Raw genomic sequence first — 24794 nt, 5'->3', positions numbered from 1 at the left:
GCGGCGATAACAAGCGCGTCCGTGTCTTTTCTCTTTGTTATAACTTCGGCGCTGTCAGCTGCAGCCACTCAACATGCAAGATCACGAACTAACCCATGTGCAAGCCATTCTACGGCTACTGGATGTTTCAAACCATTTTATGCAGTCATTGCGCAGTTAGCCTTGATTAAGACAATGAATGTAACGAAAGAACTTCTCATTTGGTTTGCTGTTCAAATCTATGTTTCAGATAAAGGCGAAGGTACCTGACGTTGTTGAAGATTCTATTAAGTGCACGTAAGTGACAATTTCCATTTTTCACGTTGACTATAAAAATGTCGATGTTTCTGAAGCCTTACGATTTGTATATTTTCTTTATATTCTTTTATCACTTTGTTTTCAATTTCCGAAGTTGGTTTCTCTTGCACTACTCGATTACAAGAAGCTTATGAACTTTTCATTGAAAATAATTATTATTCTTCCTATGAGTAGCAGGAATTGCACAAACACAAATAATGAGCAGCTCTTTGTTCACTTCATTTCATTACACGGCCGATGATATCTGCGTCTGTAGCAAATCAAGTGCGCCCTTCTTCAAATTTTCTAAAATTGAATGAAAACATTCCGTTGAGATAACGTCGAGTCCAGATTCTTGAGAACTGACGGCAAGCCCTGTTAATTATTTTTATGTGCCTATAGCGTGTTCCTCGTGGTAGCATATAGCAGGTTGTGTTCGGTGCCTCCCTAGACGCACTGAAGAACTTCATACTATCTTTAGATATTAAGTTGTCAACCTAAAAAGCGCCAGAAATTAGGCAAAAGCACTATAAGGAGTAAAAAGAGTCTTGATTCTTTTTCGTGAGTTCTGGCTTGCCACGTGTATGACTCTTTAAAGCGACACGTGAACTCTTTTAGGACGTCATTGTACTCTAGTCGGAGAGTCGTGGGACATAACAAAAGAGTTAACGTGTCTCTTTAAAGACAGTCGTATACGGGGAAGTCAGGACCCATGAAAAAGAGTAACATATACTCTCTCTCTCTCTCTCTCTCTCTCTCTCTCTATATATATATATATATATATATATATATATATATATTTCATTTATAGTGAGGTAGGAACTACTGTCCTACCGGTGTCTCTTTACGCCACTGCTGCCTTCTTCTCTCCAATTCTTTCACAATGGCTCCATCTTCACCAGCTCGTGCGACACGAGTCTTCGGCATTTCTATTTTAGCGCGACAGCGTTAAAGAGCTCTTTTCGCAGAAGTTCTGATGTCGGCGTCGGCTTCGCTGGTTACGAGGGAAAAATCAGCGTTGTCCGTGAGCAAAAATTCGAAATAGATGCAAATGAAGAAATAATGAAAATATTCGGTTCGAGCAGGAATCGAACCCAGGACATCTGCGTGGCAAGCAGGCGTTCTACCACAGAGCCACGCCCGTGCCCGAAATGGTTGCGGGGACAAGAAACTATATGAATGTCAGGTAGTGCGAGAAGTGTCCTTAACGCATGCGATATTGCCTGGCAGAAACGTAGAATTCCACCCGGCGTCAACACATGTGAATGGCGCAACGTGTGGTTCGTTTAAAGGCCCACACATTTCAAAGCGCACAAGCATAATTAATGATCATTATCAACAACATCAGCAACGTGTGCAGCTAGCTGCGCGTGTTGCCTTAAGGAGCCGTAGTTAGTACTTCGCTAACTCACAAAAGAAAAAATTATGTCGTAGTGGGCACTTCGCAGCTGTACTCGCGGTAGGCATTCTTTGATAGTTTGAAAGACCCGATTCACAGGCGCACAAGCGTTCCTTTCCTTGCGGTTTTGGTGTCCACCGAGAAGAGAAGTGAGGCTAGCGATTGAGAAGGTGGTGCGAACAGGGTCCGATTACGCTATCGCGTTCTACACTCTAAGACAAAAGAAGAGTCATTTGACTCTTTCTGAGGAGTTCTGGCTTGCCGCGTATATGACTGTCTTTAAAGAGGCGCGTCGACTCTCTCTGGGGGCCCTAACGTGCGGATCACGTTAGGGGCCCGGCAGATCCACGTATGACAATAGAAAAAAAAAGGAAGCAAGCGAGAAAAAGAAAGAGAGAGAAAGACAGGGAAGAAATAGGAAAAAATAGAAAGAGCAAGAAAGCGAAAGAAGTATATAAAGAGAGAGGAAGAAATAAATAGAAATAAAGAGAGAAAAAAGACAGAAGACACGGAAAAAGAGAACAAGAAAGAGAGGAGCAACGAGAGAAAACCGAGGAGAAACAAAGAAGGCCGCCCAGCTCTGCACTTCCTTCAGGCTTGGCACCCCTAGCGCGAAGCTGCCTTAACTTTTTGTTCTACACCTCCCACACAAGAATACCAGCAGAAGAAACCGAATCATGCAGTACCCTTAACCTGCCACGAATTGCTGCGACACTATCGGCTTGAACGGAGGTTCTACCCTTCCTCCCATCCCAAACTTTCAAGAGACGAAGGCACGGACTACAGACGACTTCAAAGTAACACATTTACGCACGGCATTCTAATGCATCACCAAAACCAACGTCATACGATTACATGTGCCCACACTGTAATGTGTTAGACACCCTCGCACACCTTCTGCTGCAATGCAAAAGCAGCAACCCAGCCATACAAGCAGCAGAAACAGATGCAGACCCAAACCTCCTTAGTGAAGCGTGGGAGGCTGCGATCTCTAAGCCGGACCTGGTCGACCAGCGCCAACTCGTCGCGCGGGCCCGGCAGGTGGCCCAAGTCAGAAGGTTCCTGGAATAAGGGACCCTCCCACATTCACTTACTGGCCACCTAATAAACGTTTTCCTATCTCCTCTCAGAAACAGCCAAATCCAAAACATGCGAGTGCCTTAAACACTAGGCCACGCGCCCATGCGTGCCCAATGTGAACTGAACTGAAGCATATGAATGTGTTCTACCGACGATGCAAAAAGCAATACACTTGCTGTGGGAGCTTCATTTCATTATTTCGTGTTGACGGACTAAAAGCGATCTGCTGGACAACGCGCAAAGTCGATATCAGGAATTGCACATTTCAGGAAAATTTCGACTTCGAGAGAGAGAGAGAGGAAAAAAAGCTTTATTTTTAAAATCAGTCAATGACGTCAGGCGTTGCCCGTCGCCCCTAGCCGTCGGCCGGAATCCCTTGAGGCACGGCAGAAGCAAGGGCTTGACTGATGAGGTCCCGCTGAACGTTGGGGTCTGTGTTGCGGAGCAGGGCCTCCCAGGATTCTAGAGTTTGAGAACCATCGTTCTGACTCGGACATGTCCACACCATGTGAACCAAATTCGCTGCCACATCACAAAATTTGCACTGGGACCGGAAAACTTCTGGGTGCCACTTGCTGCAAAGTACGGGCTGCAACTTTCGCCACATAACCTCGTCTTTCTTACTGAGCAATATGTCCGCACCTGTGTATACTTGCCGATTCAGCCTTTAGTGTGTCACAATTTCATGATATGCGAGCAGAAAATTGAATTCCTAAACCACGTTTCCATGATCGCGTGAATGTCATTTCGTTAGGCCGTTCTACAGGCTGATGGACGCTGGAAAGAACTTGAAAGACGCCACGCCAATTCCGCCCGCCGAAAACAGTGTTTCGAAAACGGCTGCTGCCTAGAAAGAAAGAAAGAAAGAAAGAAAGAAAGAAAGAAAGAAAGAAAGAAAGAAAGAAAGAAAGAAAGAAAGAAAGAAAGAAAGAAAGAAAGAAAGAAAGAAAGAAAGAAAGAAAGAAAGAAAAGCAGTACGTCAGGCACTCCCACGCCAAGCTTCGCTTGCCCCCATTTCGCTGACCGGGGAAGGGCTCCTCAATTTTTTTGTGGGTGAGGAGGGGTTTCTGGAACACGACCAGTTACACAGATCAGTCAGTACATGTTTCGCTCGAAAGCACTTAAGTTATATTGCTCCTTATACTCTTATTAACAACTTACGAGGCGCCTCTTGACCCACGCTGTCAAAGAAAAATTCCTTGTATTTAAAGCTATTCTCACTGCACAACATTTGGTCATGTGCGCAAGAACAGGCAGCAGAGACCCCATTAGAACTGTGACACATGGTGAACAATAAGCTTATAAGAATTATTCAAATTTCACTTCGATAGCAATTATGGAGACCCCAGGCGCATTTGTTGCCGCGGTCGCCGGCGCCGTCATGTTCCGTACAAAGTTCAAATCGATAACATCGCACCGCGCGTCGTATGTTGTACGTGCGAGTGAAAGCGCGCAAGCTCTGCCGATGAACCCCGCTATATATGCATACCTTTCGCATTCTGCGATCCTGCTATTTCTCTTCCATTTTGTTTAAACAATTCATTAAAAATACCGCATGTCTAACTGCAAAAAACGTTTTGTTAAGAACAAGAAGCAGTGACGTTTGGTTTGTTCCGAGGTTTCGAAATAATTACAAATCACAAACATTGCAATACAATCTACCAACCATTCTCAATAAATACAGTCAGGTAAACAGCTTCTCATTAAAAGAACTGCGATCCTTTTTTGTAAATATGGGCTAAAGTTCTGACGTTGTGAAATGTGTTGTTTTTGTACGATTTCATTTTTCTTTCAGTGTGTGCATCCATATTGTACCGAGTAGGTTATATGATGGAAAACATATAGCAATTACAGCGTCTCTGTATAATTTTCTTTGTCTGACATCTGATGTACATTGTATGATGCAGGTCATACACAAGGTGCAATTTTGTATATATTTCTTCCCTGATATTTCGTCATTATTTTTTAAAAATTTTTTGGCGATATTGGTGTTATGGTTGTTGGGTTTTTCCTTCGTATTTCTTTCTTTTTTTATTTTTTTGTTTTTGCTCGCGTCTATGTAACTATCTTCTGTGCTATGTTTGGTATCGGGACGTTTTTTGTAGTAATATATATATATATATATATATATATATATATATATATATATATATATATATATATATATATATATATATATATATATATATATATATATATATATATGTGTGTGTGTGTGTGTGTGTGTGTGTGTGTGTGTGTGTGTGTGTGTGTGTGTGTGTGTGTGTGTGTGTGTGTGTGTGTGTTTTTCTTCACCGTATTTGGTATTGCAATGTTAGCTTATGGTCAATTTATCGTTGTTACATATCTCTGTCATTGTCCCAACTGCCTTGTATAGGGTTCACTGGCCTCGTCAAGCTGTCCATAAACAGCTTTTAGCCAGTGAACCTCTCCAGAACCTGTTTCTTTCTGGGAAATAAAATGATTTGATTTGATTTGATTAAGCAGAGATAAAACGAGCCGGCCGACACTGTCGCGCGGATCCAGAAGGAAATGCGTACTTTGACCGGGCGGGGTCGGCCGCGGTCGCACGCGCCGTGTCCCGTATCTTTAGAAGGCGATCTGTAGATGGCTCATAGCTTTGTACGTGTTGTGCTCCCATCGCAAAGATGCGTCGAAGCCATAGACTGCACGAAGGTCACTTCGCTAGCTGCAGCGGTTGCGTTTCCAAAATGAGTGAGCTGCTAGCCTTACTTTGTACAACATTCCCATTTGTAGCTATCGCGTTCATTGCTTCGCTTTTGCGGCGAGACTGACGCCTTGCTTTTTAAATGTAAAAAACCGCATGATGTGCTTCCTTTTCTATGTTGTAATATCAAAGCGAAATTCGCGCCTAACCAGCTAGATATTTTTGTCTACACACCTCCCTGCCTTTCATTCCTTTCCTTCCATTGTCCACACAATTTTTGTATAACCCTATTCGTTCTCGCTTCTTCCAGAGGTGACGACGTTGCATTTGAGGTGTTTGCAGAAAATGCTCAAAAGGTAGATACCTACGTTAAAGATGCGTTGAAGAACTGCGGCCCAAATTGCCCTCTCGGCAGTGTATCCTTCAGCGGCGTACAAAGTAAGTTACGACTGCTTCCTGTCCATGTGGTGCTGAAAGAAGTGTAACTAACAAAAACATAGCAAGTGTGACTGATCTATAGTCGGATACAATTTAAGTCCAGAGAGGCCCCGCCCAGACTACCGAAGCGTGGGCCTCAGCGGCTGAAGAACTAGTCCCGCTCATGCACTCCGCGATGTTCTCCGAAGACGGGGTCGGCGGCCGTCCGGCTCTTGACGTCAGTCTGGAGCCTGCGCCAATTGGTGCAGGCTTGTGTACATCCGTCTTTCGAGAAGGAAATGCCGCGGGCTTCTAAAGTTGTATCCGACTATAGTCATCATTTCACTGAGTGTCAGAATATATGTCCCATCAATATATATCTCAATAAAATTTCGCAGAGGGAAACTGCAGCTTTCTTCCGCCTTCGAGTTACTTACGTACTTGAAACCACATCTTTCTTTTCCTTTTTGCTCTCTCCTTTCGTCTTTTTTTTTTCGTTTTAAAGCTGCCTAATAACAATTCATATGAAATAAATCGGTGTATTCATGTGGGAACACGTGCTATTCACCGCGTGTTTACAGGGGGTTTTCAGGGCCCTAGATTGGGAAGAATTAGGGATAAGAGTTAATGGAGAGTATCTCAGTAACCTGCGATTCGCTGATGACATTGCATTGATGAGTAACGCGGGAGACGAAATACAGCTCATGATTACTGAACTGGATACGGAAAGTAGAAGAGTAGGTCTGAAAATTAATATGCACAAAACTAAAGTAATGTGGAACAATCTTGGCAGAGAACAGCACTTTGCGATAGGTGGCGAGACGCTGGAAGTTGTAAAGGAGTACGTCTACTTAGGACAGGTAGTAAACGCGGAGCCGAACCATGAGAGTGAAATAACTAGAAGAATAAGAATGGGATGGGGCTCATTCGGCAAGCATTATCAAATCATGAATGGTAGTCTACCACTATCTCTCAAGAGGAAGGTATATAACAGCTGCATCTTACCGGTACTTACCTACGGAGCAGAGACCTGGAGACTTACAAAGAGGGTTCAACTTAAATTGAGGACGACGCAGCGAGCGATGGAAAGGAAAATGATAGGTGTAACCTTAAGAGACAGGAAGAGAGCAGAGTGGGTCAGGGAACAAACGGGGGTTAAGGATATCATAGTTGAAATTAAGAAGAAGAAATGGATATGGGCCGGGCACGTAGCACGTCGGCAGGATAACCGGTGGTCATTAAGGGTAACTGACTGGATTCCAAGAGAGGGCAAACGCGTGAGGGGAAGACAGAAAATTAGGTGGGTAGATGAGATTAAGAAGTTTGTAGGCGGAACGTGGCAACAGAAAGCACAGGACCGGGTTGATTGGCGGAACATGGGAGAGGCCTTTGCCCTGCAGTGGGCGTAGACAGGCTGATGATGATGATGAAATAAATCGTCGTCACCATCAGCTGTATAAAATAACAGAGAGCTGAGCTAGTTGGTAAGTATTCATTCTAAAAATACAGGGCGTGCAAACACGGACACAAGAAAGAAGTCAGGACACCACAAACGCCGACGTTTGTGGTGTCCTGACTTCTTTCTTGTGTCCGTGTTTGCACGCCCTGCCTTTTAAAATGAATACAGCTGTATAATAACGAACGTCTTTACGTTGTGTTAATGCAAAAATGAAATAAGGTACACGAAAGTGCTCACTGCCGACAATGTCGAACATGCAAGCATCTGCTCCCAGCAATAGATACTGCCGGCATAGATACAAAAAAAAAATAGAATCAAGAAAGCGAAAGCCTTAAAGGCATATTTGGGTCAAATGTAGTGAGTATGGTGTTCACAATGTTTCATGAGATAATATAACAGCAGAGCTGAGATGAACTAAATTATGTGATTCGGGTGCGTAGGAGTGAAGTACTGTTGAAAACCCGATAAAGCAAAATAGGCAAACTGTCCAAGGAAATTGTTTGCGCATTACTGCAAATGTTTTCCTCAGCAGCTATTGTATTATTTTGGGCATAGGAAGTATTTTTTTTACCTGATCACTGGCTACTGAACTTGTTGCTTCCCATCCTGAACAAAGCTCGAGCCTTTTTTTATCCATGGTTGATAAAATTCAGCTTTATTTAATAAAATTAATCATTGCGCATTTTGCCCAGCTGCAAAATGTGGTAGGTAAGTGACAAGCCTGGAACAAAGGCTTTGAACCAATTAATTAGTACTGATTTTGAATATAGCGATTTGCCATCTAGAGAGAGAGAAGTAAAGGAAAGGCAGGGAGGTTCGCCAGGCTGTACCCGGTTTGTTACCCTACACGGGGGAAGGGAGAAAAAGAATATAGGAAGAGAGGAGGAAATAGAGAACAAGTAATAGGCGCACACACGTATCAGCGTTCACCGCGCACACTTAGTCACAACCGAGAAATGTTTGAGACCCGTTCCTCTGCGGTTGTCAAAAAGTAGACTAGAATCCGAGATGTTAAAAAACATGGTTGATCACTCCGTCATAGGAATCGGTATAACACGAAAGTAAAGCGTGCCCTTACAGAAGTAACTGAATGTTTACTGTACATTGATATAAGTGAGTTTGCACAATCTATATCGATGTCTGGCAGCTATAGCACCGTTTAACGTGGATGTATCCACTTTGATGATCGGTGGTACATCTCCATCCTGACGACTAACGTCCATGCTAAATGATTAAACAAACCCTTGCGGTAGCTGTATTAGTTAACGGTGAAAGCGGAATCAGAGAACGAGGCGTGATAGCCAGAAGAGCGTCACATATTGGACGCAGAACTTGGACGCCATCCCGGGGCATGTTAAAATATGATTGAGCACCAAGGTCGGACTAGAGGGAAACGCAAAGCACGTCGTGCCGCCCCAGTAGCCCGGCCGCGATATTTCTCGGGGCGAGCGCGTGAGCGGGGAACGCGGTGTTACAGCCAGGTGAGGCAGGCGCGCGTCACAGAGCTATTTTTGGTTTGGATTAGCGTGATTCTATGAGCGAGGCCGACGCTTTTACGACGCTTGGGCTAAGGTCGCCACCTCGCGGTGTGTTAAGGCATTGACAAAATTGAACTTCTATTGAAAACGCGCCGAATGGGATGGACATGTCACGTGTTGCAGGTGCTAATCGCGGAGGCCAGAGTAATGACGAATTTACCGCTCCCAGAGGGCAACACCACCACGCCGACCGGGAAAGTGGTAGATATAAAAGGCGCGTTTGTAAAGGCTCTGTAGTCTGTGACAGTGGCGGAGTGGACAGCGTGCCCGGCATCTGTTGTTGCGGACCGAGCAGTCGTGGGTTCGATGCCCGTTGACGGAACTTTTTTCTTTGACATCTGATCGTGCAAATTTTTTCGACGTCACTTCCGTGACGGAAATTCGTCACTGAAATCTTGGTGGACCCCGGCATAAAACACTTTCGTGTTAAAAAGGCTTGCAAGGACTGGCTCCAAGGAATCCAAAACTTGCAGTGCACATTGAGCTTATGGAGTTGTCATCCCGTTGAGGAGAGTGCGCATCGTGGTCATGAGAGACCTCAACACAGCGAGGACTAGTCGGTTTTCGTCGTGGAAACACAGCCACCAAGCTCCTGCAAACTCCACTCACATGACCCGTATTTTTACATTTACGGCACTGGAGTGGTCTTGGTGTAAATGGACGAACCACGTGACGAAAGTGTCCCACCTTCACGTGGTATGGCAATATGTCACCTTTGAAGACAATCTTTATGCAACGCGAGTTGCCCAGACGTGAGGCTTGGACGATGTTGCTATGGTCATTAACCTCCTTGATGGACATTGGAAGGTCGCCACAAAGCATGGAGATGTCGACATCGTATATTACACCTAGCTCCATGTTTTGGTTAAGTGGAATGTGAGCTCGTACCTTGATACCGTCGAAGTCTGTGACCCTGGTCGGAGCAAGCAGAGATGCCTGGTGTATAACGTCGAAAAGTCCGCGAGCGCAGCCCAAGGGCAGCCCGTACATGTGAGGCACCGCGTGTGATTGTGTGAGCAGGCTGAGCTGGAAAGTTGCGAGGAGATGATCAGTGTCCTCTGTCGCATAATCCATGAAATAACGAAAGCAGTCATCGTAGAGCTCCTGTAGGAGCATTTACAATGACACAAAACCACCGCCGATTCCAACGCCATCTGGCAAGTAAGAACGCTACAAATTGCTGACTCCATTGTTAGGTGCATGGGCGCGGCTTGCAGCTTCTTCAAAATATAGCTGGGGTCGTGATTAGGGCAGCTAGATGTTTTAACGAGATAGTTAAGTTAGAGCCCCTGCATGCTCGAAGAAAAACCCTTCTGTGTCAAAATTAGAAAGAAATCACCCCTCTTTCACTCATTTTCAGGAGAACCTTCGTTAAATCGGGTTTGGAGCCAAGCTAGTTGCATTAATTCCAGTTGATGACAACATTTAAGGTGGGGTGAGACTTTGAAAGTGAGTTTCAAAGTTTGGCTTTACAGCAGCGGTAAGCTATGGCTATAAAATTTGCAGGGTATTTTAAAAGTATGCGCAGCTAGGTTGCATTATAGCTCAAAATTGGTTTCAAATTGCGTTTAGTATTTTTTTTTCGTCATATATGTACCTTTCTGACAAAATCTGCTATCTGCGGAGTATTGAAATTTTGCAAAAAAGTAGCTACAAACGGTTTACCGAAGTGGAAATAAAATTGTGAGCGCACAACGAAAACTCGATTTTTTTACGTTTGTCGATGTATGAAAATTGCCACTTATGAATGTTTTTTAACTAAAAAATACAAGGGCAACTAGGCTACTGATTCTAATGCCAGTTATGTAAATGCCACTAATTATTATATGTGGAAAATTTTGTTTGCTGTCGCCCGCTAGTTCTCGACAAAAAGGTACACAAATTCCAAAAATTTTGTTTTGAGAAAAACGCAGAAATAACGTAGGGGTACGCGCATTTCCTGTCAAAGTGTCAAAGAAAAGGGACCAATTGTTTTTGAAACCGCGAGTGCCCAAGTGTGATATATTTTCTGAAAGAGAAAGAAATTCTCTATCAGGTGGTTGCAAAACCCAAATTGAATTTTTTGACCAAAGGAAGTCTCACCCCACCTTAACCCTATGGGCACCATCCAAGAACGTCGTAAAATCGGGTGTCGTTAGGCTGAGTTCTAACTGTATTTGTGTAACTGTTTTCAACACGCATTTCAGTTGTTTTGCTCAGATGTTCTTGCCGCAGATTATGTTTCTCATTGAACTGTAAACCAAACTGACGTGCTATTACTCCTCCATGGACTTAACTGTTAAAGCTTAGTCAAGCTACAGATCTACCGCCCTTATTCTCTTGCACCTTTCTTTTGTAATGTATTGTGTTGCTTATGTAAAATAAATTTTGTGTTCGATTGTTGAATTCATTGGTGAGTTGTCTTTACTTGCACGTGTATACAATACAGTGAGAAAGTAAAAGGATTCAGCCAAGTTTTGTTCGTTCTACAAACCTTATCTTACCTGACTTAAAGACACAAATAAACGGAGGCGTAGTGCTACATTTTAGAGATTCGTGTGGAAGATTCAAGACATGTACTCCACTTATCTATTGATTTCAATTTGAGCGATTCTGAAGCAATTCATTTACATTATTTCAGCCGAGCGTGCAAAGCAATGCAAAGATCTCAAGGCCATTGCCGATGACTTCGGCATGAAATGCGCAGAGAACGAAACAACCGATGCCACATTTTCCTGTGACACTACGAAAGCGGAGCCTATCGGAGAGACAAAATTACGTGGAATACCATTCCAAGTTTGCAAGCGTAAGTATAGTTTGGGTAAATAGATTGCAAACTTGCAAGTCTCAATTCAAACGAAATGCCGTCATTAATGGAACCAGGTCCTTCACGCATCCATTGCAGATACAGGTGTCTTTCTGATTATGGTAATCACCATCATTATTACTTTTACTGCTACTGTTGTAAGGGTGTGCGATCATAAAGATTTCTGCCAAATCAAATACAAATTGAATCGTGCTATACGCGAATCAAAGTGTATACCCAATATTTTCACAACTGTTGCCACGCAATTGAAGGCCATTTTGGCAGACGACGTTCCCGTCCTGGTATTCATAATATCAGCTCGTCTATGTTGCAAAGATTGACGTATGGGCAGCCCACTTCGCGTGTCTTCCTCGTCGTGCGTTTATTCGGGAGGAATGCAGCATTAAGCGGCCAACAGCTCGCGCCACTAGCCTAGCCGCGAATTTGAACGTGCACTGCAATTTACACAAAGCGACGTGAGATGCGCGGCTCTGTGATGGCTGATTATAACAGTGACGACGATGACGCTACTCTGCCATTAAACTCCACGTTATACAGAGTTCCTTTTAAAAAATAGGCATGTGCGGAACACGTAGCACAGTTACGGTGTAAGATGGAGGAACGGTCTTAGAGCCCATGACAAACATGAGGGCGCATGGCACCCGCACAGTCGTCATTATGCGATGTTGTGAAGTGCCCGCTACGCGTCTGTAATGCAACGTGTGCGCCTACGTAGCTGCAGACATTGTTGAGGCTGTGGCTAATGATGATGAATCATGGCTGAACCCTTTGGGTGGGCAGCTTTAAGCCACCAACTCGTTATGCGACTGGCATGGAGTGAAGCCTCGTGCGATTATGCGCTATACTGCCACGAAATATTACATCTGTTAACGTGACCTCTCGTCCAATGTACATGACGCTGGTGTAGCATCTTTCTGCGAGGTAGTTTTAAGCACTGGCCTGTCTCTGTTGTAGAATGCTTGACTGCAACGCAGAACGCATGGTGTTCGATTCCGGATCGCACCCTTCTTTTTTTCTCTCTCTCTCTTTTCGTCTTCGTGAGCGGTAGATGCGACGGACAGCTGCGGCGTACTACATCGCCACCAAAATCTGATGCGAGTTCAACAGCTTACGCTACAAAAATCCAAATGTGACGTTATAATTTAAAGAAAAAGCGCTTTCTATGTATGCAAGGAATCCGCGAAAATTGACAAATAAGCATTGTACAGCAGCCAAATCCTGGTTCTCTCAGTGGTTAAGCCAGCTCTACATTTACGTTCCGAGGTTTTATAGCTATATGCAATGCGCGGGAATAAAATTTATCGTAATATCATCTAGCTGATATTTATCGCACAATGTTGATCCTTTGAAATATTAGAGTCGAAAAATATTCCGTTATGTAAATATTACAAATATTATTCCACTTACAAGTATTATGTGTTTGACGAAATTAAACTCGACTTGTTATTCCGGTTTCGAATATACGCGCACCCCTAGTTGCTATCATTAGCTGCCACTACGTCAGCACAGGGTAGCCAGCTGGTCTGAGAACTGGCTAGCCACCCTGTCCTTCCGTCTTCCACTTCCTCCTCCTCCTCCTGCAACGTCTGTGCGAAAGGTGCCAAAATACATATTCCTCCCTGTTGTGATCTACCTTTTTGAGAAGGCCAGCCCGGGAAAGCCGACTTGAATTTTTTCGTCACGCGTGTTCACTTTTGTTGACTGCCCAGAACCGCTTAATGGCATTAAACTTAAGAATACACAAGAGTTCGTTAGATATATGTAGGCTTTTTCGCACCACATGAGAAAGGTCCACTAGAAAATCAATAAAAATCAATAAAGATGCACAATGGTACCCAATCTGAGCATTTTTATATTAACATTGATTGATTGATTGATTGATTGATTGATTGATTGATTGATTGATTGATTGATTGATTGATTGATTGATTGATTGATTGATTGATTGATTGATTGATTGATTGATTGATTGATTGATTGAAACTTTTTACAGCTCTAACAGACAGATACCCACAGCACACAGAAATAAAAAAGGCAAAAAGTTTCTTTTGTTTTTTTTATGTCTACAAAGCGAGCTGCAAAAGAGTGCTCGAAGAGTTATGCCACGAAGAGACCTAGTTGTGCAGCGAAATACATCTATTTTGAAAACTAATTTAACTTTACGCACAGGGCTCAAAGCATGCAGTGCGAATAAGTAGCGCAACGAAGTCTCTGACATCTCCATGTAATTCTACACCTAACAAAGTGCAACGATACAGAAACAACCAGATGGGTGTTAACGACTTCATGGGCATAAACTATCAGAAGCAAGAAGTCGTGGCTCACACCTGCGACAAAAGACAACCATCTTCCCGATGACCAATTCTAAACTTTTTAAAAAGTCATACAAATCAAATATGTCCATTTGTGTTTGACTATTCGTTTCTTGGCCAATCACGTAGGAGTTCAAGATCAAAAAGTATTGTCGAAGGCTCGAATATGCAGACAGAATAGCATTTATCGAAAGTAAACGTAAAATCATCGCGCGTTCATCAAGGTATTTTACACTGTTACAGCACTACCCTGCAACAAGACCTGCACAAGTTCAGATCGAAAACACTGTGTCGGCGAATCATGCGTGTGCAAACCGCAGTACAAGCATGACTCGGCCACGAACGAGTGCATAAGTAAGTACTGCTTTATTATAAAATATAGTACTGTATTCCCCATTATTATCTTAGACTCTACAATATACAGACGACGACTGTTGTTCACCGCAGATACACGGCATCATTCACCACCTTCTTGTCATGCATTTTACCTTTACCTGTTATGTACTATTACGTCGTGCATTATTTGTACGCTTCGTTGGTTTCACTGACACTTATGTCTGGCGACGATCACCCAACACAGTACAACCCCACTGATACATATTTTAGGGGAGCGCGGAAATGGGGCCACATGACCAAAAGAACGATGCCCGACAAGGTTTGTGGTCACACTAATTAGACAAATATGGCAAGTCAGTTCTACGGAATCCCGCAAGGAGTACCTATCCCGCAAGGCGCAAGGTGTGAACATCTAGTAACAAGATCGTTCACCTTGCAGAATTCCGCAGGAGTGATCGGTTCATGCGCGACGAGGGTCGATCGATTCCCCCTCGCGTTTCGACTTGCTGGCCTCTTGGATACCTCAGATGAAATAGCGACCACCCCGGAAAGGTGCTGGGCCCGGGTTCGAATCCCCGACCACGACTAATTTTGCGTCAACTAGGAAGATTTGTTTCTGGGAAATCCATGCGGATTTCTTTTGTTGAATTGTGCTATTACAAACGCCTGCGGACGGCAATGTTCACCTTTCGTAATTCTAGAGAAAGCTGTAATCATATGAAATATAATTTTGCGGTTGAATAGGATGCCTACAAAATAATGAAAACACACATAGTAAAGCTCAATTTTACTGACTGGTGGTTAGAATGAATATGCCTCAGTATTGCTTATTAAATTCATGGCATTTCTTCCAATCCAAATCCAATACCACCGCTGCGGTAACGTAGTGGATATGCCGTTGAACTCCTGAGCTTCAGATCATCCAAGGTGATAGGTGCAGAATTTCGAATGAAAATTTCGAAAAAGAAAGCTATGAAATATAGTTAGCTATGGCTGCACGTCAAATAAGCGCGCTTTGCCGAAACAAATCAGAAGTCTCACACTGTGTTGCGTCTCACAAATTCATGATCATATTCACCTATAACCAAAGAGTTTGAGTTCATTTTTATTCTCACTGGAGCAGGATCCGCATAGCATTGATAAATTACCATGAAAGAGTGTCGCACTGATATGCGCTCTAACTTATTTATTATAAAACAACGTTTTTTTTTTTATTGTTACGATAACCTAGCTGCAATCCCATCCTGTAGTGGGCAACATTCCGAGTAAAAAAATATACCGCATTTATTGTATGTCAATCTAACAAGAACATCGTAAGGGTTAAGAGCGTAAGCAGCGCTATCACTGCCATGGAGCGTCAAACAGGTCGCGATATACAGGCGAAGACAACCACGACACAGGAATTAAAAAAAAAAAGCACGTTGCGTAAAAGCTGAAATCTGCACAATTGAGCCTTGTCATTCTGGATCACAGCAGCAACTAAATAGCTACGCTATATGTTCAGCAACATTTCCCGTGAACTCATCTCTTTCGCTAGTCAGTGAACCTAAAATTAACTTTTAGATCCTATCAGTTTAGTTTTGGCTTCCTACAGTTCGCAAGCTTAACATATTTTCTTACTGTATGTGTCTTGCCCCTGATACTCAGACCTGCTAAGTTGCTGATAATTGCCATGTCAGCAACAATCACCTTCATAGCGTGCAGTTTTACGTTTTGGTTTTCTGAAATAGAATTACTATAATTAAATTTCGTGCAGGCATCTGTGACTCCAAGCCAAGTCCATGCTACGGCGAAGCAGTGTGCGAACCTGGTATAGATTACCAAAGCTTCTACTGCAGGTAAGTAAAATATTGCTTCTCTGGCTCGTTCAAAATTTGAAGGTAATCGTTTATTCAACCAATTTGCGACAGCATGTGAGATATATCGGGTGTCGAGTAACTCTAGGATTCCAGAGTCGCTGGCCACCACTTCGACGGAAACGCTTGCTATGTCTGTCACTATTACAACTAATCACCCACGCTAAACATCTCCGCTTCCTTAGCTAGCTATCGCTTTAGTTTTTTTTTACGCCTGATACGTTTCCTTGAACGTGGAAACAACAAGCGATGTAAATACTGCGAAAGGAAATCTGTAAATATGTCAAGTACAAATCCACTTCAAAAGAATTTGCCTTTGGGCTATTTGATACAAAGTATTTAGAATAAAAATATCATGAGAAATGAAACACTGTAAACGAACGCACACCTAGATCACTTGAAAATGAAGTTTACTTTAGCACCGTAAAATGTATTCATGGCAATGGTGTTAGTGCAGGGATGTGCGTAAAACAAAACGTTATCTGGAAACTCATAGCTGTGTCTCTTTCTCATTTTTTTTTCATTATTATGTGTATTCTTGACAAACACAACACTAGCTTATGGCTTCCATAGTTTACCCGCCGTAAGCGGTGCCTATGCACTGTTTCAAGATTTCACAAAAACTCGCAAGCTTCGTTCGCGACGTAATTTTTATGAACTTGCGAATAAGCAGAAACTTGGAACTAGCACAAACTTCCGTGCGCTTACCGCACAAAGCCTATTTTTAGGTTTCCTCAATTATATAGGGGCTTCATCTAATAGAAAACGCACGATAACAAAAACTCTAAAATTGTCTGGCTCCTACTACTTTATTATCATGCCACGTATCGAGGTGCCTCCTCTTGATTTATTGCTGTGGGTTACCTAGGTTTCATCAGCTGAACTCAAGAGAAGCTAGCACCATTAGGAGCAACCTTGTGGCCTCCCCACACTGCAAGTCGGAACACTCAGAAAGTTGAAGCTGTCATTAAGGCCAATCGTTCATCACTAGAAACACGTCATATACGACAAATATTTCATAGCGTAAATCTCTCTGCTAAACATGGTCTCAGTTCTAATTTTGCCCAGTGCACCTGTTCATAAATTACATTCAGTATTCTTCGCGCCTGTATTGCTTTCCATTTTTCATAATGTCAGTCTATACACTTAATACTTGCAGATGCCCTCCCAAGCGTACAGGTCCACTGTGCCAACGTGACAACAAGTCCTTCCTGTGTAAGTCTCCAATTCCTCTAAGGAAATATTTCCCTTTGAGATGAACTTTGAACTTCCTTCACGAGGCCTTATATTTAATCTAGAAAGTAATTTCAGATTCGTATTGCGAATTCATTCTTCAAAGTTTATGTCCCAGTTATGTAACTCTTCCTGAAGAAGGAAAAAAAAGTACATGGCTGTTATATAGTTAAAACTAGCCTAATGCCGCCAACTTTTACCAGCAACCATTCATCCTTGTCTTTATCTTGTGCTGTGTGCTTGAAAGGCGTGGCACATGGCTTAGATTGCAACTCTTAATCATTTAACACCTTTAGCACCACACTTTTGTGAGTCAGCCGAGATTTTCGCCTTCATTACTCCGAATGGGCAGAGCAGCGTCTATGGCCTGCAACGTAGGTATCCAGATGAGGCATGCACGCTTGCATGATTATACAGCAACTGCCCGATTTCACCTTAACAATAAAAAAAAGTTGTCCATCTGCTTTACTTTTTAAAAATATCCTTGAAGCAGGGGCGTAGCCAGAAATTTTTTTCGGGGTTGGGGCACCTCCTTGATCTCGTGTTTGGGGTGGGGTGGGGGAAGTCTCGTGTTTTTGTTCCTGGCTTGTGTCAACGTATCTTTTGCGCTACCTGCTCTATGATGCACCTCCTTGATCTGAAGTGGGGGTCGGGCAGGCAGATGTGATTGAGTGTCATTTTGAGCTCTGTATGTCACAGCAAAATAAAATTTCGGGGGGGGGGGGAGGCACAGGCCCGGTGTGCCCCCCACCCCTGAGTAGCACTGACAATTGGGTGAGTTGGTACAGATGCATGGCTTCAGAACGGCGCAACAAGGAAGACGAAAAGACGTGTGATCTTTCGTCGTCTTCCTTGTTGCGCCGTTCTGAAGCCATGCCCCCCCCCCCCCCCCCGGCTAAGCCACTGGCTTGGAGTAAACACTGAATGATTTGAAAAAAAGAGACGTTCAGAGCTAGAGCCACGTACGCTAGCTATACAGTTACTCAATCTTGCACTATAGACCCTCCACAGAAACAGCGAAATGTAGCTCGATACACGTTTCACGTATAGCATGGTGGGGGCTGTACATGTGACAGGCACCAACAGCAGCAACTAAAACTATCCATAACCATGCACATTAGTGGTTTTGTTGTCCACAAGGTCACTTTTTAATTCTACGCTGTTTGAAATGTCTGACATTCTCTTTCAGCCGCCCAGCTGAACATCGTCATTGTTGGTGTCGTTCTTTCATCCTTGTTACTGATGTGCTTCGTCGTCTCTGCAAGCATCATATCCAGGTAAAAAGAAAAGATTCACGCTGTATGAAAAACCTGTATTTTCACAATGCTCACAGGCCCGCAAAAATAACACCTCATTAGCAACAACACTGATGCTGTTTGCAAGTGAAATAAAGGCATGAAACAACTAGCAAGAAGAAAGAAAAGTGTGAAAAGTAATTATTGCATTTTAATAAATCTTCATGTTTTGCAGAGCACTGCCAGACAGCAGGGACTACCAAAACTATCGTGTTTACCAATGAATAAGCGGTGATCAAATTGTTTTTCCCACTTGAATTCAGCAAAAATGCTGCTTAATTCAAACATTTAGGATAATCTCTCCAAAATTACTGCTGTTTTGAACTGCAGTTGAATTCAGTTTAACAAAGTGATGACCACCGTCGAATTATTTCGTTCAATGGGGAACTTCGTAAAATCAGGTTTCGTTAGATCCAGTTTTAACTGTATATACATGCTGCAGAGACCTTGCAATGAGATACTGTGCCAGACCTCGTCATTCGCGGTATAGTCAGAAAGGTTTCGTTAATCATACTATGCCGAGCCTGGTGCGTCCGAACTCCATTTACAAATAAATTTGCTTTTACAAAAAATGTCTCAGCGCTCTCCGTAAAAGATCGATTTTCTTCAGGTAAAGAGCATGTATGAAGACTCTGTATAGATGAGTCATAAAAAGTTAACTCTCTTTGTAGCATAAATCGGACCATAAGCTCTTAGACGAGTCCTTTGTACATAACATTAGCCGAGAAAATGTGTAAGATTTATAGATTTAACATATATATTTGTGTAAATAAATGTTTATTTATAGTTCCTGTAATAAGTAATCATCATGGTTCATATAAAGCATATAAGTGTGTTTAAAGAACACAATATTACTACACCGCAGTCGATGGGCAGGAAGGAAATATTTGACGACAAAGAGAACCTTACAATAGGCGAGTGACTTTCTTTCATTGTTTTTTTCTCTCGAGGTAAGCAGGGGGGTTTTAGGGGGCGCAGCGTCTTCATTGTACGATTCTGGCAGTAATGTGCAAAAGTGTCTCATCTCTTCTTTTTTTAAATATTTTTCAAAAAATTTTGGCGCGCGTACGCACATAACTGACGGGACAGCGATTCTTTCTCCGCTACATGCAAGCATTTACTCGTTCGAAACCTTGAATGTATTGCTTTTTTGCTCTGTTTTTCACCTACTGTAAGAGAGGAATCAAGTTTGTAGTCACTAAAAAGTGGTAACCACCTCATTCACTCATAGCAATTACAAGAAAGCACAGAGGGAGGTCAGCTACAACTTCGATTGCTTACCAATAAAATTAATGCGCCACATGTCATTCGGACAGCAAGGTAATTTTGATCTGTCTCATATTAAACATTATACGTATGCCTCAGAACACTTTCAGCTAATGACTAATTGCGCTGAAGTGCTGTGTTATTTTGGCGTATTAATAGAGTAATTCTTCTTAGGTGATTTCAGACACATTCTAACGCGCTGTGTTGTTGTGCTCTTCACGTCATTGTACAGTGTTTACTACTGTGCGCGACTATCGGCATAAGCTTCTTTGAGTACTCATCATTATCACGATTTGCATGCACACTTATGACAACTATGCCGTTTTTCCTCTCTCAGGCTCAAGAAGAAACTTGAAGGCCCCAGCTTCAAGAAGGATGTAAGTGCAGGTCTTATTTATGTTTGCAAGAATAATAGCCTTCTAGAGTTCATTTCTATGCTGTCCATTACTTCGAGCTGTTCCATCTACTGTTATTAAGCGCCTTTCTTGCCACTATTCATGCTAATCTGATCGTGACGCTCCAACACTCAGTCTATATTCCTTTGACAATAAATCGATTTCAGCATATCAGAGATAGTACTCTCAGTTGGTTATATTTGTTAGTTATATTGTTCTAATTCGTCACTAAATCATATCCAGTACGCCCTAGAACAATACACTTCTTCCCTCCTTATCTCTAATGTATGCGGACGTGTGTGCAATTACTGAACCTTCCATAATTAAACTGATAGCAAATTACTGCGCACTTAGACATTAATGAAATGAACTGTAGTGATAACCAATTATAGCCCAATCCAGGCCCGAAGCCAGGAATTCTTTTCCGGGGGGGGGGGGGGGGGGGGGGAGTCTTGCTGAAGGCCTTCACTATTTTAGAAAAATACCTCTTTTCATTATTTATGTTCGATAAACACCTCATCAGAATTTCGGAAGGGGAAGGAGGGTCCCTACTCCCCCCTCCCCCATTCCCTGTCTACGGGCCTGGTCTAATCTAAATCTAAATGTACGTACAGTAAATAAGATATTATGCAGTTAATAAACATAGAGTAAACAATTTATTGCCGGCGCTATATGTGTCTGCTGCCATACTGTAGCAACCCAATTAGGCTTACAGTGCTGAAACAAATACATATTAGTCTCTGGTAGTAGAGGTATCATATACCTGGCAAGAAAACTCCTGGCATGGGATTAACAGAACTGAAAAACGTACCTTTCTGTACTGTAGCGCGACAACTCAGCTGAGGAGATAGAGTCGCACCTGGATATACACATGTGCGATTGATGGCCGTTGCGCAATACGAATGATAGCCTTTGCGCAAGAACGCCGGTTCATGGGTAAATTCATGACGAAGATTGCTGTTCAGCAATATCCAGTCAATCAAGAAGGATGGCTCGCTTTTCATCAGCATATGAACGAATTTATTTTGTTCATTATTTGGCTAGTGGAACCGTGTCTTCGTATATTCGGTGCCGGGTGCAGTACTTTATTAGAACACTTGGTTCCTTCTGCAAGCTCTACACTGCCCACGCACCTTGTAACACGCTTTTCCCTCGTTTCTATTAATACTGTCACGGTTGCCAGGCGCCAGATAATGCAACTGAGCAGCCATCATTTAAACTCGTCATTTTTTCTGACATCTCGTTGTGAACATAATCATATTTGACGTGTAAGGCGCGACGACGACAACGGACAAAAGGAGGAGTACACACACACGGAGCGCCCGTGTAAACATAATCACATGTGCACACATTAGTTCAACTATGTCTCCTTCCTTCTCAAGGCTCCACGCAAGTTTTCTGCTTGATTCAGACACGAGAAAAGACAATGAATTTTTATAGGATTTCGAAGCTTGTTTTTCTCGAACATTCGTACTTGATTCCACAAGGAAATTTCTCTCTTGAAGAATAATTACTTACAAGACGCGACCTTGAAAACCGTACTTATAATGGCATCTCTTACTGCGCAGCCTGAACGACCTACCCAACGGGAGCTTCGTGGCTACGACGGCCCATTCAGAGCTTCGGACCCAGCCTCACTACAGAGGGACTACACGTCACTATGAGAGCACTCACTCAATAACTATCATCTCTTTCGTCCACAAACGTTTTTTTTTTTTACATCTCTCATCGCGACGATGGAATATGGGCTAGTCATTTCACCACCTGAAGAGTGCTGCCTGGACTTCACTGTTTTCGTACCACCAAATGTCAGTGTGAGCTGCTTGGCTAAGCCACGTGACACGGGCTTTGAAATTCCTCACGAACTATCGAAATGAACGACACCGCGGTGAAGCCATGCGCAGCATACGTATGGAATGAATGTAAAAGCTAGTACCATTCAGTGGCGGGGAACTTTTCTTTTTTGTTTTGTATTTCTGACAAAAAGCACCGACTGTAACATTAGTTATTGCTTTTGTACAGTGTTTGTCTGTGATTGTCAAAACTGGGACCCATTAATGATGGCCAACTTTTTGTGCTTAATTTCTTTCTGACAAAAATCACTGTAACGTTGGACCATGTTTGTAATGCAGAGGCTGTGTATATTGGCTACGGGAAAAAAATAAAGGCGATCCAATAATATCCTTCTGTGCTTCGATTTCATTAGTACGTCTAGAGTATGGTGCGTGGGTGACTTTATACCACTAGTGCCCTCTCATCCATAATATCACATATATCTCTAGCCAGTTAAGCTTTTTCATGCAACGCCACTTCAGACCTGTAAAACTAGTAGCACTTTTTAATATTCATAGGGGCAACTGTTCAAGGAATAGCTTCAAACTGCCGACTATTCAATGAAATGCCACTCTGAAATATAAACAGTAGCGACACCAGTAAAAGCATTCAATAACAGATGATTCGGCCTTGCTCACAACAGCTATTTTGTGGGGCAGCTAAAACGCATTTCAATGCGATAGCGGCGCCGTCATGCACCGTATATGTATAAGTATATATATATATATATATATAAAAGCCCCAAAGAAAATAATTCAGAAAAATGCTTCCGAAGCGCGGAATCGAACCAGGGACCTCTTGTTCCGCAGCGAGTGGCGCTAACCACTACGCCACGAAACGCAGATACTCCACGTAGCTAACGGTGAGCATTATATACACACCCTTTACCGCTGGACAGACTCACAGATGGCAGGCTCTTATAAGCGTTTCTTCATTACCAGCGAGATGGCGCTAGGATCGCGACGGGCGCATTTAAAAGTCGTCGACGAGATCGCTCGCTTCTTCTTCTATATGCGCAGGGAGAGGCTTGCCCTTCCGCTGTCTGCTCGCGCGGTTTTCTCGTGGTGAGGGGAAGAGGGATGTTTCAAGCTTTCACCGTGATGTTCACGCTCATGTTACGGAGCGTACCAAAGTCACTCGAGCTCAAGGGACGCCGCTAAACGAACAAGCAGAAGATGAGCGCGAACTATCAAGTGTCACAGCTCAACACTTGAAGCACGCTAGTTTCCTTCGCTGTTTCGGCCGCCTTTGCAACAGGAGCGCTGTTCAAACTGAGAGTATCCATTGGCGAGGCTCACTTCGTATAGCATTAGTTTCTTGCTATCGCTTTCATTGCTTCGCCCTTGCGGCGAAACTGTGACTTTTTTTTTATGTTCGCTTTGTTTTGCTTCATTTACTGCAATAGTTCTTGACCAGACATATATGTTCTACTTTTGATTTCAAATGCCAGCGTCTGACATGCCAATCTTTGGTCAAGTGTGCCGTGTGGGAGCGCTGTTCCGTCAAATATGTGATACCAGTGAACATATGATATTATAGTCGGATACGACTATAGAAGTCTGCGGCATTTCCTCCTCAAAGGCGCATGCAGCCTGCACTAAAGGGCGTGATACCCTGCACAAAAGGGCGTGCACTCGAGACTAACGCCATGAGCCGGACGGCCGGTGTCCGCCTTCGGAGTACACTGACAAGTGGATGAGCGGGACTATTTCTTTAGTCGCGGACGCGATCGGTGGTCGTGCTTCGGTTGTCTGGGCGGTGCCCATCTGGACTTCTTAGGTTGTATCTAGGCCTAGTGCGATGCAGTTTTGACTGAACAAGTGGCGCCGCCCGCTGCGCGGCGCGTTTTAATCAGTCGCGGCTGAGAGCGGGTGCGTACGGGCGGAACCATAGCAGCTCGAAAGGACGAAGCTAATTCGTGGTCAAACAGGAGTGTAACTACGTATTGTGGCGTGTATGGCTGTCGCAACAGCTAAAGAAACATTGTCGGTAAGCTGCCAAAAATAAAATTATATGGATTTACATGGAAGGCTCACGAGAACGAGCGATGACAGCGTCGGATAAGGGCGGTGCGACGTGCGAGATAAATAGACGTTCTTAATTTTTTAATGCTTTCCTTGCTATTACTGCGCATATTTGCTCGTTGTGGTAATAAACTCTGCCTTCTTTTAGCCCCGATGGAGGTCTTAGGCAGCTTGTGAAGCACTGAAGTGCCCACTTCTTGCGCAATGACGAGAGAAGCTCTAAAGCCCTGCATTCTGCCTGTGTGTTCCGACTCGTTTTCCTCCATGGGCGCTATCGGAAAGGTGACAGTGCGACCCTGCGACGAAGCGTTAAACATCTTCCTATCTAGAAGGGGACGCGGAGATGGCCAGAGCCAGGCGCATGATAGGTCTGTGCAGGATGTGTGCTCGCACTTGTTGACAAACATAGACAAGGCGGCGACGAGCTTACACCATCCTCGGCGTCCACCCTTGCATGTGCACCTTGCTCCCACAATGTGCAATTAGTTCTATAGACAGCTGGGAAAATGTGCAGAAATCATCGAAAAGTCCGAAGGAACGAGCCAGCGTAAAAAAAAGCGAGAGGAACGAACGTTTTTTCTCTTGCTTAGCGAAAACACCA

The 24794-nt window shown here is 43.4% G+C and overlaps 1 protein-coding gene across 1 annotated transcript in view; it reads left to right on the top strand.

Moving 5' to 3' along the window:
• Positions 1-22517, top strand: part of LOC119393564 (uncharacterized) — a 120316-nt gene extending 97799 nt beyond the window's left edge. Inside the window, exons 5-13 of the mRNA XM_037660665.2 lie at positions 230-276; positions 5734-5861; positions 11458-11622; positions 14199-14309; positions 16048-16129; positions 17307-17362; positions 18570-18657; positions 20279-20318; positions 21905-22517. Coding sequence (XP_037516593.2) covers positions 230-276; positions 5734-5861; positions 11458-11622; positions 14199-14309; positions 16048-16129; positions 17307-17362; positions 18570-18657; positions 20279-20318; positions 21905-22000 — 813 coding nt within the window. The 3' untranslated portion in view covers positions 22001-22517. The remainder of the gene's footprint in view (positions 1-229; positions 277-5733; positions 5862-11457; positions 11623-14198; positions 14310-16047; positions 16130-17306; positions 17363-18569; positions 18658-20278; positions 20319-21904) is intronic.
• The last annotated feature ends 2277 nt before the right edge of the window (positions 22518-24794 follow it).

This window comes from Rhipicephalus sanguineus, chromosome 5, assembly GCF_013339695.2.
Source record: "Rhipicephalus sanguineus isolate Rsan-2018 chromosome 5, BIME_Rsan_1.4, whole genome shotgun sequence".
Classification (NCBI taxonomy): Eukaryota; Metazoa; Arthropoda; class Arachnida; order Ixodida; family Ixodidae; genus Rhipicephalus; species Rhipicephalus sanguineus.
Note: the sequence above shows the minus strand (reverse complement) of the source record. Positions and strands in the feature narration are given on the sequence as shown.